Source organism: Sipha flava, unplaced genomic scaffold (assembly GCF_003268045.1).
Source record: "Sipha flava isolate LNK unplaced genomic scaffold, YSA_version1 77_pilon_pilon, whole genome shotgun sequence".
Classification (NCBI taxonomy): domain Eukaryota; kingdom Metazoa; phylum Arthropoda; class Insecta; order Hemiptera; family Aphididae; genus Sipha; species Sipha flava.
Window position 1 is genome coordinate 79774 of NW_020273617.1, and position 17756 is coordinate 97529.

At 23.4% G+C, this 17756-nt stretch overlaps 2 protein-coding genes across 2 annotated transcripts in view; one reads left to right on the forward strand and one right to left on the reverse strand.

Annotated features, from left to right (window-relative positions):
- Positions 1–17756, forward strand: part of LOC112692829 (probable ATP-dependent DNA helicase HFM1) — a 30801-nt gene that overhangs the window by 8169 nt on the left and 4876 nt on the right. The window contains exons 12-23 of the mRNA XM_025567629.1: positions 12375–12603; positions 13332–13477; positions 14543–14733; positions 14811–14908; positions 14984–15198; positions 16047–16267; positions 16334–16452; positions 16746–16870; positions 16941–17154; positions 17239–17302; positions 17386–17492; positions 17583–17637. Coding sequence (XP_025423414.1) covers positions 12375–12603; positions 13332–13477; positions 14543–14733; positions 14811–14908; positions 14984–15198; positions 16047–16267; positions 16334–16452; positions 16746–16870; positions 16941–17154; positions 17239–17302; positions 17386–17492; positions 17583–17637 — 1784 coding nt within the window. The remainder of the gene's footprint in view (positions 1–12374; positions 12604–13331; positions 13478–14542; positions 14734–14810; positions 14909–14983; positions 15199–16046; positions 16268–16333; positions 16453–16745; positions 16871–16940; positions 17155–17238; positions 17303–17385; positions 17493–17582; positions 17638–17756) is intronic.
- Positions 2303–4428, reverse strand: LOC112692830. Its single transcript, XM_025567630.1, has 2 exons — positions 4172–4428; positions 2303–2694 (listed from the first exon to the last, which is right to left on the reverse strand). The coding sequence occupies exons 1-2, from the start codon at positions 4280–4282 to the stop codon at positions 2461–2463; spliced, it is 345 nt and encodes a 114-aa protein (XP_025423415.1). The 5' UTR covers positions 4283–4428; the 3' UTR covers positions 2303–2460.

Genomic DNA, 17756 nt, shown 5'->3' on the forward strand with positions numbered 1-17756 from the left:
TATTTCTATCCTAACTTTCATCAAAACGTACACAATATGTCTTAAAAGTCTATTCCAGTGTTCCGCAAGTTGTGTATGAATATTGAAAACAGTAAATGTAGTAAATAATGATCATGAACTATCTTTAAAACACTTTTTGGAGTATAGGTTTTATAATAAATAAATTAAAAATTGAGATCAAGTTGGAGTAAGTTAACAAAAAATATTTCCTAAGGGTTCCGTGGTCGTAAGAGTTTGGGAATCGCTGGTCTATACACCTTCCGAAAATATTCTAGCTTTTCTAGCCACTAACATACAATATAACTAATAATATGTTATATTATTAATTCTAAAAAAAATGTATTAATTTATAATTTGATTAAATTTCCTACTTAAGTTGGTATCGGAAAACGTTTTTTAAGTGTAGTACAGTGGGTACAGTTAATATTTTGTAAATAGTTATTGTTATTTCATATCGTTAAGTCATATTTATTATTCCGTTATCCTTGGTAAAAATGTCATCTTGTAAGTTAATATTTTGATTTTAATTTTAAGTTTAATTTAATATTTATGTATGAAATAAATTTTGCAAAAAAAAAAAAAAAATGTATAAGTATAGGTAGATATTAAAGATAATAATTAAAATATGAGTAAAGTTATAATTTTTAATAATAATATAAATTTAAATCAGCTCCTTAGGTATGACTAAATTTATACCTTACCCAATTTATCTAAAATAAGGATTAACGTATTATGCTTTGTTGAATCCAATACTTTTATACTTTATAATAAATAACTTGTATATTAACTAAAAATTACTTGATATAACTTATTATTATTATCAACTACCTCCTATCTGCTTTTAGTATAATTTATGTTTTTACTATTTAAAATTAATGATATGTAATTTATCAGAATAAATTATATTAGATGGGTAATAAATACCAAGCAGTGCTTCAGATAAATTTATCTAGATAATTCACAAAATCTGTAGCTAATCATTAGTAATAACTAATCTAGAATTTTATTATTCAATATAAAATAAATAACTAAATAATAAATTTCATTTGTATATTTACTTGCAGAAATTGGTTCTAAAATAGTTTTACATATCATTTATTATTAATTATGAACAATGACAATTTATTATGTATATATACATATATTACCTACATAATATGTATGCGAGTGAGAATTATTTATAATTTCATAGTATAGCCCTTACGGGGAAGTCTCTTGCCCGTATTACTATTGTTCTGTGGTATTACGAACGCCGAAAGAGCATTTATAAGAATATTAGAACCAGAGATAACGTATCATAGGTCTAAACTGGTTATTATTGCAGCTGCGTGGTAGATGGTTTATAAATACTAAAATACAGAAATAATTGTCGATAAGAAAATAGCAGTATTACAATACGCATTATACTGTACCTACACAGAAATTGATCGTTCTCCATCATCATTCGACCGCCTTAAATTCAATATTTATTTATAAATTATGTCCATTGTTCATGTAATCATGTACTCTAAATAATTGTCATTACCGGACCTCAATTCTATGTATTCGTACTTTGATGTGTCTACATAATATTATTGTACACAAAATAAATATTAGGCGTGAAACGTAGGTTATTTATTAAAAATTTGTTCTATACGCAGCGCACTCTCATCCACAACGTGTTCAGTGTTTATCGTCAGACCGTCTTCATATTTTTCATAATTTTGTCTACGACTTTCAATTTTATTTTATTGGTGAAATATTTTATATTTTGAAATGGATCGTTACATAATAAAATCATTACCCAAGACTAAAGGAGTTCGCCTACAAACGGATGAAAACGTTAATGCCTTATATAAATATCTAGATAAAAATTATTTTATCTATCTATATCTAGATAATTTTTTTTATCTAAGCATAACACTGATACCAAGTTATTAGTTAAATATATAAACTATTGTTGTTATAAATATATTTATACATTTCTGTAGATTATATCTATTATATTAATTCATATTATCCTTTTAATGTAAGAAATGTATTATCCATTAATTTCTTGTATTTTTGCTATACAATTTTTAAAATTTAGCCATTTACTCGTATGTCTACACTTTAAAAATAATACCTAACTATAAAAGAAAATACACAATTTTAAACAATTCAATATAATTGAAAAAAATCATACATAATTACATTAAGTGTTGACGTAAATAATTATAAATGTAAGAATTATATTGAATGGAATGAATGTCTATTATGAACAATATTGATCAGTTTTTCGATATACGAAATACAGCATATTAAAATAAACAAATAACAATAATATTTTGGTATCATAATGAAGTTATATTTACATATAATTATGAATGTACAGTTGTGCTGTGGAAGTACATACATCCCATCATTCATAATTTTTATGAAATTCTCTATTATGAATGTATAATTCAACAAGAATAAAATAATTTTGCTTATAATATTGATCTATCTTCTCTGAACACTTTTTCCACTGTTGCTGAATGGACTTGCGTTATCTTGGTAGGTGATTTTTGGTACAAAACCACTTTCTCCATCAACGTAGTATGAGACAGTCATGAGTCTACCATCCGGAAGATACACGAAGTACGATCCTTCTATGCGACCTGTATCTTTACCAATTTCGTTTTGTCCGTAATAATTTCCGCTTGTTTGATCTTCCACTTTGTATTGATATTCGTACTTGAAAAAATTTATTAAGTTTATTATTATGTATATCAAAACTAGCAAAAATAGTATTTGTAAAATTGGTTGAATGTTAAAAATTTAAAAACTTTTATCAAAATGTAACAGTTATAAAGTTGCCGATTCCTCTAACCCATGTAGCATTTTATAATAATATTCAAATTAATTATGAGGAGTTTAAAATTAGTAAATTAATTTAAACCTAAATGTATCCATTTATTTTGATAATTAATCGAATTTTTAAATTATATTTATTCAAAAATAATATAAATTTATACATTAGAATGAATGTTTAAATTGCGATACATCAAGTATTTGAATAGTTACTATTTAAATGTTAAATACATTTTATAGAAAAGTAATATTATTAAAATTATATTTTATTTTAGGATTAAGTATCTGATACTCATCGTAATATTGTTCAGAGATTTTTATAGATGAGAATGTGTTTGAGGTAGGGAACAAAAATATTGTTTTTTCGGGGAGTAAATGCTTTTATTAAACAACATCTATAGTAGGTAATCATTTATTAAGTTATTAATCTATTCAGATATTACAAAGTTCATTTATGTATATGAAATAGCATGTTGACTGTTAAATAAAATATTCAAATGTTAAATGAATATTTTTTTTGGTACTTTAGTATTATTAAATACCTATATAGAATATTTTTATAATAATTTATACTTTGTAAAAAATATGTAATAATTATGATTATAATAATTAATAGTGTAATTCAAAACTTATAATAAATATATCATTATGCCGAATATTTAGATATAATTAAAAGATGATAGAACGTGCTAAATATAATTAAAAAAGAACAAGCATTTAAACTATTTATTTTTTTTAATCGTAGTTATTTAATAATCAAGGTATTAGGGTAATTATTCGATTTTTTTTAGTAATAAATATTGTTAGCATTTTTATGGTAAAAGTGTTTTTTAAAATTATTTATAATAGATTATCCTTTCAAATTAAATTTAGTTAAAGTATAAAGTACAGAGTAAATAAACCTTACTTATATTATATTTTCAGAGTACTTAATTGAAAAATACAATACTTTCAAAATTAAAAGTATTAAGGAATTAATATAAGACTAACACATTTAAAGCATGTTCTTTATATTTTTTTTGCTGATATGTAATACAGTAAGTTGTAGTAAATAAAAAATACACCACTTACTAAAAAAAAGTACATTTTAAGTTTTAAGTGCATTTTATCGTTTATTATAATATATATTATTTAAATATAAATCAAATTATAGTTGTCACTTAATATTTTTAATTTTTGATTATTTAGAATTAGTAAAATTTAAACTTAAGGATAAAATATAATTTTAATTAAAAAAATAATGGTTTTAAATTTGTTTTCTATTTGAGTCAAAACTATATTTCATCAATATTTAAATTTAATTAGTATTTTATTTGAAAGAACTATAATAAAACTAAAGAATTATATTGTATTTACTTACGGGCTCTATTTTTTCTGATGTTTTAATCATGGAATCTACTTGAGGACGACCTTCGATCACCATTATCCACGTGAATAAAACAAGACAGATAAATCTTTCTTTTACAAACATATTTATTTATTTTCTTTGAAAATTGTAAAACACTTCTTAGTCTTAGAAAATCTAAGTACAAATTTAAGGCTTTAATGCTCTTGAAAATCAATTTTCAGTAATGTTAACAACAAACTCAAACCTTTGTAATTGATTTCATATTGACTTGTGTCTCCCTTTAAATATGAACCTCTCCCTATACATTCCCCCGTAGAGTTAGCTATACAATTTTGCTCCGCCCCGAAAGGAAAGTACGAATTTAATCATACAAATAAATAAATATTAAAATATATATTTAAAAGATATTTAAGTTTTATATATTTGAATAATATATTTTTTTAAATTGCTGTATTCTTTTAACCCATTCTTCGAGCAAATATTATGATTTTAATTAAAATTGAATAATTGATAAATATTGTTGAATAAATTACAAATACCTATTCAATATTAATAACTCGGGTATTTTGTATAAATTTCATAATAATTGTATCTTATACTATTATGCAAGGCTAAGCATTAACGTGTTAAAAATTTAAATTAAATTAAAATGTTAAGTTAATACAAAGTTAATTATTCATAACTTTATTTTGGAACTAATTTTTAATTTAAAAAGTAACTTTTTTAATGTATATATTGTGTTATCCTCAGGTAATTTACACAGGAGTAAAAAAACTATGATTAATTTTTTTTAAAACCAATTCTCCATTTATCTATTCCATTTGTCCGTTTATCTGAGAAATAATATTATAATAGTTTGTATAATATAGTTGATAAAATAATTAAATTAAGAAAAATTAATTTAGAGATTTACTAGAGGTCTTTGTAGGAATTTAATAAAAATGGTTTTTGTATTGTTTGTAAAAAAAATCAGTGGGAGTAAATTAATTTATTTACAGATTTACTATGTATATATATATATATATATATGAAATAGATATACCTTATATTGAAGTAATATATGTATTAATCAAAGAGTACCACTTGTATTTATAAAAAAATACTAGGTTTTAAAGCCACGTATAGACATGTGTCTAACCAGGCTTAATATTTGAAATCAACTTTTAAAAAATTACAGGTTATTTCATCTCTAGTTACCTCTTTGATGAGCGATAGAAGAGTTAATTAAATACTAAATGCTCTGTTTTCTAAACGTGAGAATAACTCCGAACTTAAAAAATACCTAAATTTATATCATTTGTAGGAATGCTAACTAACGATGAGAAAACGTAATTTTTATTTTTTCAATTGAGTTAATTTTAATTTAGTTAATTTTTAATTTATCGAAGTTAAAAAAAACATATTGGTTAACTTTTAACTTAATTTAAACTACATTTGCTTAGATTAACTTAATTTAATTAGTTAAATAAATCTTTAACTTGCCCAGTTTTACTATTTGGTATAACAAATATTTTATTTTGAACAACTTACATAATTTCTTAGTTATTATTTTACTTACACTCATATTTTAGTAGTACTTTAGCTATTTCAATTTATTTTTCTTAATTTTCCTTAAGTTTCAAAAAATGTTAACAATTTTTACTACTATCTTGTTATAATTAAATTATCAGATACTAAAAGATTTGAATAATTGTTATTTAAAATTTTTAAAATCTATTTTTCGGCTGGTACCCAGTGTTAAGTTGTATTTCATAACTATAATGTTCTCCACACATTTATGTTTTCATTATTTGTTAAAGTAAATAAAATTAAAATACCATTAAGATATTTATAGATTAAATACTTAATATTTTAATTTTCTAGAAAAATTAACTGCATGAATCATTAATTTATTCTAACTTGTTTTTGGTAATTTATTATCAATAAAACATAGTACTTATATACTTATATTTAAAATGAGAGTCCATAAAATTTTTTTTTTTTTAGTTTCTTATAAAAACTCTTAAACATTTAGAGAAAATTAATTGTGTGTAAATATTCTTTTTTAAAAAATGATTATCTTTTAAATGTTTAAAAAATTTTCAACTTTATAAAAATAAAAATTTGGTTTTATCTTTTATGTTATTCAAAAAATGCTTAGACTCTTATTTCATTTTACATTTTATTGTATAGCAAATATGTACCAAGAAATTATTTTATGAATTCAATAAATTACACCCAACTCAATTTTTTAAAACATATTTGTATACGAGTTAACATTCTTATTCTTATTATAAATATAAATCATAATTTTAAAATAAATATCTTTGATGCCTATATTTTCCTTTCTATTTATTAGTCTTTAAATTTCTTTCTTATTTCAGATTAGTTTATAGTTTATTCTAGTACACTCTTATAAATTATACCTTTGGCTATAATAGTTTCAACAGTAACAATTTATATTATTCGCGTTAACCTATATTTAGCAAAACAGTTTTTTAATAAATGTAGCTTCGTAAAAGCCCTGCGACAGGAAGGGTCAAATCTATTATTGTAGACTGTATTTACTTATGTACTCTGAATCTTTTAATATGTAATTAACTTATTCCATTATCTATGTCTATACGATAAAAATAAATGAGTGATTACTTCTTAGTGTTGGATATTACGTTATGCTTTCTTCGCATTGTCGAATCCACACGCAATGTTAACCTTTGAACTCAATGCGCAACCGACATCACAAACCACCTTCTCAATGATAATTACATAGCTATGTTGTTCTTTAAGAAACGCATTGGTGAAATAAGTAGTCTTCTTGACAAAATGTTAAGTTGTCCAATAATATTCAAGAATATCATACATTTTTAATAGTACCCCACTATAATTTTGGTTAAACTAAAGTTATATTAAAGTTGAAATTAATATATCAATCAGTATAAACCCTTATAACTTTAATTTATTATTTTATTCATATATAAATAAAAAATTGAATGAACATAATTGAATCGCTTATTACAGAAACTCCGTAAGAGACAGAAATTTCGAAACATATTTTTCACTTGTTTGTATTTTTTGTATTACATGACATTACTTAGGGGTTTCTGCTCCAAACAAAAATTTCAAAGACGCGAATTGGCCACGTAAATAAGATGGGGCTTCTGCAAAAATCGATGTGTCTACTAAAAAGATATAAGCAAGTGGAAAATAATGTTTTGAAATTTTTGTCTCTTACGGGGTTTCTGTAATAAGCGATTCAATTATATATTTAAATTTGGATATATAAATATTTCAAATATGGATAACTGACTTTGAAGAAATGGGTTCAGCATTAAAAAAGAAGCCTGAACGAAAAAAAGCAGGTTGCTGTGTAAAATCAGACGTAGACTTCTACTGGACAAATTTAACGATAGTTAGATTAGTGTCCCACCCTGCACATATATATACGAGTATATATTAAATATTTTTATTTAGAATATAATTTTTGCATTATGAAATCCATACAAAAACTTTTTTTATTTTATTACAGTTTTTAAAATAGTTTTATTTTAAATATTTAAATCATACATATATATATTTACTACCATAGTTTAACAGTAAATGTTTTTAAAAAATTCACGAAACCATAATAATATTTTAATTTTAAAGACAGTTATTATTTATAATATACCAAAAAATACAATATAAATTGATAAAACACAAATCAAAAAAATTATTTTTTTTTTTTTGTTAAATATTTATACGATTTAATGTTTAATAATCAATAAAATACTAATTGTCATGTTTTGTTTTATGTATACTTAATATACTCTTATTCTATTATTTAAGTATTTACTCTAAGTGACATAAAGTATTAATAGTTTTGATGTTTCGTGTATTTTTTATATATTAAATATTACATATTAATGTATAGGGGACTACATTTTTTTTCAATATTGACGTTTATCAATTATAATGACTATTAAAGAACTATATAATTCGCATAATGTTATCTGCAGGAAACATATTAAATTGACATGCATCATAAAATAAAAGTTCAACTTTATTCTTTCGTGGTCTGATCTTTTAAAGATTTCTTAACAAAATAACAAATGTCAAGTGTGTTTTAAACCGTGTTACGTTCTCTTATTGATATTACGCCATCATAATGATTGATTTATTTAATGGAATATTGTTAAAATCTTATACTCTACTGTATATATATAGTGTTCAGTTTGTAAGTCATAAGCATTAACGTTGATGGATAGATGAATGGAGATTTTGGTTGTACGTCATTGTAGATAGAAGTAGAAATCCTGTAGTAAAATAATTTGTCTGATATCTTTGTTTTATAGTCTAAGATTTAAGAGTGTTAACAGTAGTAAGTTGATTATTTTGTATTATCTTTTGATCGAGACCAACCATTTTGTTTTAATATTTGTATAATAAACATATTCTAATTATTTAAGCAAACCAATTTAAAAATTTTAGCCATTATAAAAATAAATAAACCGTACTAGTACCGTATTTTAATTTTTTAAAGGTTATTAGATGTACCGAATATTCTACAAAAAGGTTTTTTGAATACATTTCCCGTAATTAATTTTTTAATAATATTAAAACATTTAACTATTAATTTTAGTTTAAAAAATTTTAATTAAAATAATATGTTTAAAAAACCACATTTACTACTTAAACTATGTTTATAAACTAATATATTTCTAGTTGATCCTCAAGTTAGGGTCCCTACTCCTCTTCACACATCCTTATCCGAAAGTATAGTTCTAATTTAGTAAAAGTTAATTAATATTCCAATTGATTCATTTTTATAATATTTAATTTATGAGGTTGTATAAATTACATAACTTAGTTACTTAACTTAGAAATTATAAAATATATTTTGAAAATATTTGGTATCGAAATAATAAATTATTTATTTAAAGAATATTTATCATGTAATACACTCCACATACCAGTTTTATTGTTAACTGTTAATTTGTTAACATAATTGCATTTATTTTTTATAAAAATAACTCAAAAACAAATACATATTCTACTTTGTCGAAATGAATCTATTCAGATTATTATTGGAAAGTTTTAAACGGTATGGAATTAATGGTCTGGCTATACATACCTATTATAATTTATAACAATTTATAACATGTAGTTTACGATATATTTTCTTCGATGACAAAACATCATTGTATAAATATTTAATATATGTTTATAAATACATATTCATGGGCGTAATTATTTTAAATTGCACTTTATTGTGTAAATATTGTAGCAATTTATATGTGCAATAAGAGACGGGATCACGTACATTCAAAATTTTAAACATACCTACATTGAACGTTTGCTGATTCATTCATAATTTTCTACTCTTTTGTGATCACCAACTGGTATCTAGTAATAGGATAAAAAGATGAAAAACGATCTATTGTTTACACTATAATATATTGACAAACAATATGTAATCATATGTTACATTATATATTACGTTTGTAAGTTATATATATATATATATAAATTTATATATAAATAGATTTTACATTAGGAAATGTTCAACGAGAAAAAGTCTAGACTTGGTAATATGTAACGATGAAGCCGGAAGACAAAAAAAAAAAAATTATAAATAGGTTAAATACTTGAGAAATGTGAATTATGATTTAGAACTTATCTAGATCACCATTGTTTTCTGGTATAATATTCGTATTGAGGAATTCAATTAAATCCAAAGACATTCTTGACTTATATAATGGTCAATTAAAGTGTGACAATAGAAAAAAGTACGTGTTCTTTCATATTTAGAAGTAGATTTTTTCAACAGATTTTTTCATGTCGATTAACTAAATTTTATTACACATGTATAAAACTTAAAAAATATTTTTAACTTAATGCCTTTTGTAATATTAGCTGTTGTTCATCATTTTTTCATATAGTTTATATTTACTATAGTCATTTTAACAGGAAATCATATGGGAATTAATTTCTGTATTTAATATAGTTTATACATTTTGATTCTGAAAAAATTAAAAAATGCAATGTTTTACGATGATATTTTATTTTATGATCTACTTTTAAATCGTAAATCTTCACCAAAAGCTTCATGTAGCAATTGTACGCGTTACTTCATATTTTCATAAAACGATTTTTGATTATTTTATTACATGGCGTATTTAATTTAGTATTTATTTTAAATTAAAATTATAACTATATATCATTATCAATATCCATATAATACTTTACTTTGGGCCATAGTGCGTTGTGTATAAAATAAAAATAAGTAAAATAAATACTATATCTAACTTTCGCTTCGAATTGTTTTTTAAGTGAGATGATTTATCAATGGTCCAACATGTATTTAATCGAAGACCACTAGCACAACAAGAGATTTGGATCTGGAATATTATCATTTTTTTTAATCTTGAAGTAGAATTTGTAAATATTACAGAATAATATGTTGTGATGGTTTTTTCGCTAAATATTAAATTGACATATAGATGTATAGTTAAAATAATATATTCGTTTAATTCGTACAAATCGTTATTTTTTGACTTCATAGTTTATGCTGTTTATCATGAAATGTACATACATATACGATATACCCCACAGAGGTTATAGTACTTGTGACCTTTGTGAATGGCACAACCTTTCTTGGAATTAGTGTGAAAGTAGATTGATCATACACTCCTTTCTGTCAACAATGCGCTTTATAAAATAATAATAATACAAAAATAAAAACCAGTCTTATCCATGCTTATATCATAAGCGAGTGTTATGAATTATGATTGTCTCATTGTAAAGTTTCTTAGAGTGTAGTCCCATTATACACGTAGTTACTCACGTGTACGTGTTTAGTACTTATATGACGAAGAACATAATAATTGTTTTAGCAGAAAAATTGAATCTAAAATGCAGTAATCGTGTATTTTAGATTATATGTTGCAATAAATTATACGTTTGTTCTAAATTGTTTTATGCTTTTATTGTATAATCGATGTAATTTTTTTTAAAAAAAAATTGTTTAATACATTATAATGTATTTAAATTAATAAGGGTAAGAAGATAAAAAACTTAACTGTTATGTATGCATATTACATTTATAATTTTTAAGAATATAATTCAATATTTTTATTTAAAATATGAGAGAAATTATTTTGGTAAATGAAATCTATTATCAGAGATCAACTACATTTATCACTGTTTGATTATTAAAAATCATAGAAAAGATGATAGCTATTACTAAAATTAGTTGCGTAAATATAAAAACTGAGAAAAAAAAATATATATATATAAATAAGAATACATCTCTTTTATCACGATATTATTCTATGATTATATTATGTAATAAACTAGTATAAATGAACATGACCTTACAAAAGAAACAAAAATGTGAACATAGATATACCTGAAGTTAAAGGAGGTATAAACGTTTTATCGTCAGTGGGTCATTTTACCTGTGAGATGTATTGAAGATTTTTGTATAGTAAAAGTCTAAGATAGAGGTAATGGAGTATTTGGTTACCTATTAATAATGTGAAACATTTTAGTTAATCAGTTGATTTCTGTAAAGATGTGGAATTACCTGCAATGGTGGTAAAGAATACATTATAGAATTTTGATTTATTGGCATAAAATAATAATAAATTTAACTTTTAAACGTTAAGTAGCATTTAAATGAAAATTTATAGGGATCAACAGCTGTACATTTATTGATAACTATAAAATTGATAATTTCGAAATAGATAAGAGATTGGTAAATGCAGTTTAAATAAAATGTGCCAAGAACGTTTTGATACAAGAACAACTGCTTATAAAATAATCCTATAGTTAACAATACTTGTATGAACATAATAAGATGCATTCGACTTTCAATATAATAAATATTATTAACTCGACTACGATTGAATAAATAATTGTGTTTTCTATGATATCGATTGTAGGTAAAATATATTAAGAATAATGTAGGTATATATGAATATATATTTTTTCTTAAATTAGAAATGTATAGAATATATCTAACGGTATTTGGATGTGGGACAGAACCGAAGACTGCCTATAAGACGATGACGATGAATAATATTTTTTATTGTGTATATGTATACATGTATAAAGTTAAATTTGTACGTGCTCTATTTTTAAACCGTAAAATGCAATAAGCGATATTTGTATATTATGAACTAAATTATCAAATACCTATTTTATCTTGTTGATTCACTAAGTTGTATTATTTGGTTTAATCGAGATAATTTTATAGTGCCGGTACGAAGAAATATTTATGGGAAACCAACTTGTGGAAAGCCATCTGCATAAGAACTTAATTGAACACTTAAATGCAGAAATATTTTTAGGTATGATCTATGACATAAGTGATGCAATGAACTGGATACGATCTACATTTTTGTATGTTCGAGCTTGTAAAAAACCTCAAAGTTATGGCTTATCGAGAAATTATAATCTAAATGAAATAGAAAATGGGCTTCAAAGTTAGTACATGTTATATTTTTTTTTTCAATTATTTAAATTTTGCTATGGTTTTAGTAACATTACTATACCGTTATAAGTTATAACTTATAATCTTAGAATGCATAAATAATAATTTAAAGTCCGATAAAATAAATTATTTTATACCTAATTCAACAAGCACATTAAATAAGTACTGGATTATAAAAATAAATAAATCTGATTTTCTTTAACTATTAAACAGATTTGCTTTAGTTAATTTTGTCAAATTGGAATTTTGAATAAATCACTGAACTGTTTTTGTTCAAATTATATTTTGGTAGTTTTTCACATATTAAAATAAAGGTAAAAAGATGGTTTCTTGAATTTTTGTAATGATGTAATATCGTTTAAAATAAATTTTTTGGATTTATATCCAAAGAATATAAACTTTTTGAATGCTTACGTATGATCTATATTTTATATTTTATGGTGTATTAATAATGAACATGAAGTGTTATATTGGCATCGATCCCCAGTCGAGCTAAAATATTTTTTAATTTTCATTAAATAAACATACATGTGGTGTAAATTTCATGTTATAAAAAATCTTATATTTTATTATAAATTGTTGAAATTAGGTATATACGATTGTTATATAATAGTCATTATATAGGGTGCGAGGATTTATTTCGCTTGTTAGATTAATTCGCATGTGATTGTTGTACTAAAAAAATATAGTAACAAATTATTCTGATATTGAACATTTCAGATTTATGTTTAACAGAGATAAAAAAATTAGCATGCACTGGGTTGATTCACTTTTCAGATGAAAATAATAAAATAACTTCAAGACCAGAAAGTGAAATAATGGCTAAGTATTCATTAAGCTTTGAAACAATGAAATCATTCATGCATGTAAGTCTAAATAAATTGAAAAAATATTATTGAGTACATAATAACTAATACATATTAGTGAGTTATTATTAAAAAAAAAAAAAAAAACATAGTTCATTAAAAAATATTTTGTTTGTATCAATTTTTATTGGAATTCTACTAGGTACATAATAAACCATAAGCACGCGCATGGTTGGTGTAGAGTGTAACCGGGCACCTCTCGAAATTTTGTAAATGAAGCCCTACAATATAAGTCTAAGAATAAGGGTCCCATATTTTAACTGATGTTGCTCAAATTAAATATTATTTATTTTAAAGTGTTTGGTAAAAAATAAATTATGTTTCGTAATAGAAAAAAATAAAACAATACGTTCTACATTTTCGTTCTTCTTATTATAATATAATAGCTCTAATTGATTATAAAAGTACAAATCATAAATAATTGAAGCTAAATAGGAAAAATATATGAGATTCAAGGAAAACATATTCATTAGGACTAATATACCACAATATTAAATCAAAAACTAAAGTTATATTTATTTAATTATTTATATATAATAATTTGTACTTACACATATTGTTAAGATAGTATTCAAAAGTAGGGTCTGTGTATGCTTATGACAATAATTAAACATTAAAAATGTTTTTAGTAATCGTAATATTAATTGATAATTTACGAGTACGTGATAATTTTTATTTATTTCTATCTCTAAATACCTAAAATTACCAAAAAGTAACTTCTAACCTTGCCTGTCTCTTATTAAATAAGTAATATTACTTTTTTTAAATAATTATGTGAACTTATAATTGGGTATTTTTAAAAGAACTATATTTCATTATATTTCCATAATTATTCATAAATTAAGTTGTTAATATTTATTTATTTATTGAAATAATATAGGTACGGGTTGGAACCCAGTCACACGAATTAAATTTAAATAGCATGTTCAATTTATTTTAAAAAGTTAAAAGATTCTATTAAATACTATATTAAAATCAATACTAACAATAATTAAATGATGTGGAAAATGTTTTTAGAACCTATTCCATTAATATTAACTGTTATAATTATTGGAAACTATTTAGTTAAAAGGAACTGAAAATTTAAATGATATGATACGATTGTTAACTTACTCTAAAGAATTCGAAAATATCAAATTGAGAAGAACTGAAAAAGGAAAGTTGAATATTTTAAATAAAAATAAATTATCAGAAGCAAATAGTATACGATTTCCAATCGAAGAAGGAATTAACACTCGGGAATCTAAAATTAATTGGTAAATTTGTGTCTTGGTCTAGATTAATGTTTATAACTTATGTATTTAATTTGTTTAACCATGAATACTCCTCGTAGTCTATTACAAGCGACTTTTGGAGTATTAAAAATTACAGACAGTTCATTATCACAAGATGCGAATATAATAATTTTGATTTCAATACGACTGACTAAAGGTATGTGAAACCATTAAAGTATGATATTTAAATTAAACGTATTTAAGATAATAACATATATGTTATTTTTTATAGCTTTGAGGGAAATCACTTTCAGAGGAACGAAATTTGAAATTTCACGAGTAGCATGTATTTTAGCAAAATGTGTGTCAGCAAAACTGTGGGAGAAATCAAAATTTGTTTCAAAGCTTATCCCTAAAATAGGACCTGTACTATCAGGAGATTTTGTTTTAAATGGAAAAACAACTTGGCAATTAATTAAAAATACCGACCCTAGAGATATAGAACGGGTAAGTCGTATTATTTACGCATGTGTAGACTATTATAAACAATTATGAATGCTTAAGAGCTCTATTAATGGAATCAAATATTATTTATATATATTTATTTTTCACTTATAAGGATAAATGATAATCCATGTTATTGTACTACGTTATTTATACAGCTTATTTATTATGTTATACACGCGGTGATGGAAAAATCGGAAAAGATGAGTAAACGAACATTTTCTAAACTATTAGACTTACATTATCCTTCGATTAGTTTATTAATGAATATTATATTTATTTAATAGTGACTTTTCTATGTAGGTATAATGTATAAACCCATAAATGGGCATAGGAGTTGTGATGATGACACCGAATGTATATAAGACGCTTCTTTTTTATTGTTTCATCCTTGACCTCAGGGTCAAACTACTTGCATGCTAGGTTTAATGAAAAATGACAAAATTGATTTGATAACTTAAAAATTAACAAACAACAATTAATTATTTATGTGCTGTTTACATCATGTTACAATACCTATAACCTATGCAAAAAGTGATTGTTGTACTTTTAAATTTGTTTATACTTTATCGCATTGATTTATTAGTTATTTTACATTTATACTTAAATTTAATAAACAAGGATTTTATAAGATTAATAAAGATAAGAAATAGTTAACATTATTGTTTTTAAACAAATATTCTACTACGAATCTTGTGCAAAAAGTCTCTAAAAAGTAAAAATATTTCTCTTTAGCATTTAATAATATAGTCTTATAGTTTACTTGTACTTTTAATGATGCACTATTGTTTAATATATTATATTATATTTTTACGAAATTCCTGGTTCTGTAATAATGATCATATTTTCAGTTCCTTAATCGAAAACCACCGTTTGGAAACTATATCCACGATTTTATTCGACAAATTCCAAAATACAAAGTTCTGGTATTCTTTGATGCAAACTTGGAATTAATTGTTTTGAAAATCTTTTTAATAGATCACAAAAACATTTCAAAAAATGTACAATTTCACACAGTATCAGTATTAGTGGGCGATACTGAAAATCATCTTTTAAATGCTCTACAAATACGGTAACTACATATTATAATAAATGTATGATGGTAATACAAACTAATAGGTATATTTAATGTTAATAGCAATGAAACATTTTTAAAACAAGGAGGGGTCATAGATATGAATATACCATTGCAAAATTATATTTTTTCAAATAAACCCGACTACATGGTTATTGTTTCATTAATTAGTGATCAATGGGGTACGTATTTACATTAATAATAATATTCATATAATTATATTATATATATAATTATTTACATATTTTGTTAGATTAAACTATGCTAGTTCTTTTCTCTCGTGATAAATTAGCATTTATGTATTTTTAACATCATGACATCAGATTAAAAACACTTAATTTTTAGTAAACGTAAATGTTGATTACGATGAAAATAACTTACATTGTTCGATTGTATGTATTTTATTTTGTTTTTATTATTACATATCATGATATCTACATTTTAAATTTAGTTAATAAAAATATTTTCTTTTTAGTTGGGGTTGATATTGAAATTAAATTTAAACCAAACGATCACGAAGAACACATTAAAGAATCAATGAGTGAAGATAGCAGTGTTGAAGAATCACTACCAACAATTTTATCTCCACGGCCGTCAATAGTATTACAAGTTTAATACATTTTGTTTAATTTAAATATTTGATAACCCGTAATTTTATAATTTTTAAAAGGAGCAGATTTCAAAAATAACCAAACAAATTGAAAAAGAAAAAACGCAGGTAAATATTAAGAAATATTTACATAACGTTCCTTCAAAAGAACAAGACCTTAAAGCCACGAATAAACTTTGCGGGGAAGAAAAAAAAGACGTGTGTATCACCAAAGAAAATACTGATTCAAGACATTCAACTATAGGTCAAATGCTTGAAACTAGTCGAAGCAAAGGTAGAACGTATAAATTATTATCGGTTGATAACTTAAAACTTCAAATTTAATAATAATTTTTATTCTATACTATTATTAAAATAGGATGGGTAAATGAATATAATAAATTCGATAAAGACGATTTCAAAAAATATTATCGTTACCATGAGTAAGTTTTACGTATATAAATGGTTTTTTTTGTAACTATAAACTGTTTTCTGATGTGTACTATACTATTATGCTGTATTAAAGGTTAATAAATGAAGATGTATTCAGTAATTTATTCGTGCCCGATGATAATTGTCAAATCATCTCTAAAGCATTTGATTCGGCGATAGAGAAGTTTTGTTTGAAAAAAAGTGAGTTATTTTAATTATTATCGATTTCATTCTTAAACCTGTATTTTTATTTTTTGTGTATTAGAAATGAAATATAATTCTTGTATTTAGGTTCACATCAAAAAGAATATTTGAAAAATAAAATTCGCCTTGAAGTTGTCGACCCGTACGTCTTATTATTTTTATTACTATTTTAGTTAATAGTTTCTGTGTCATTTGATTGTTTGATGTTTAAAATTACAGTTTAGTAATTATCGAGTTATTGATTATATGAGTACGTACCTA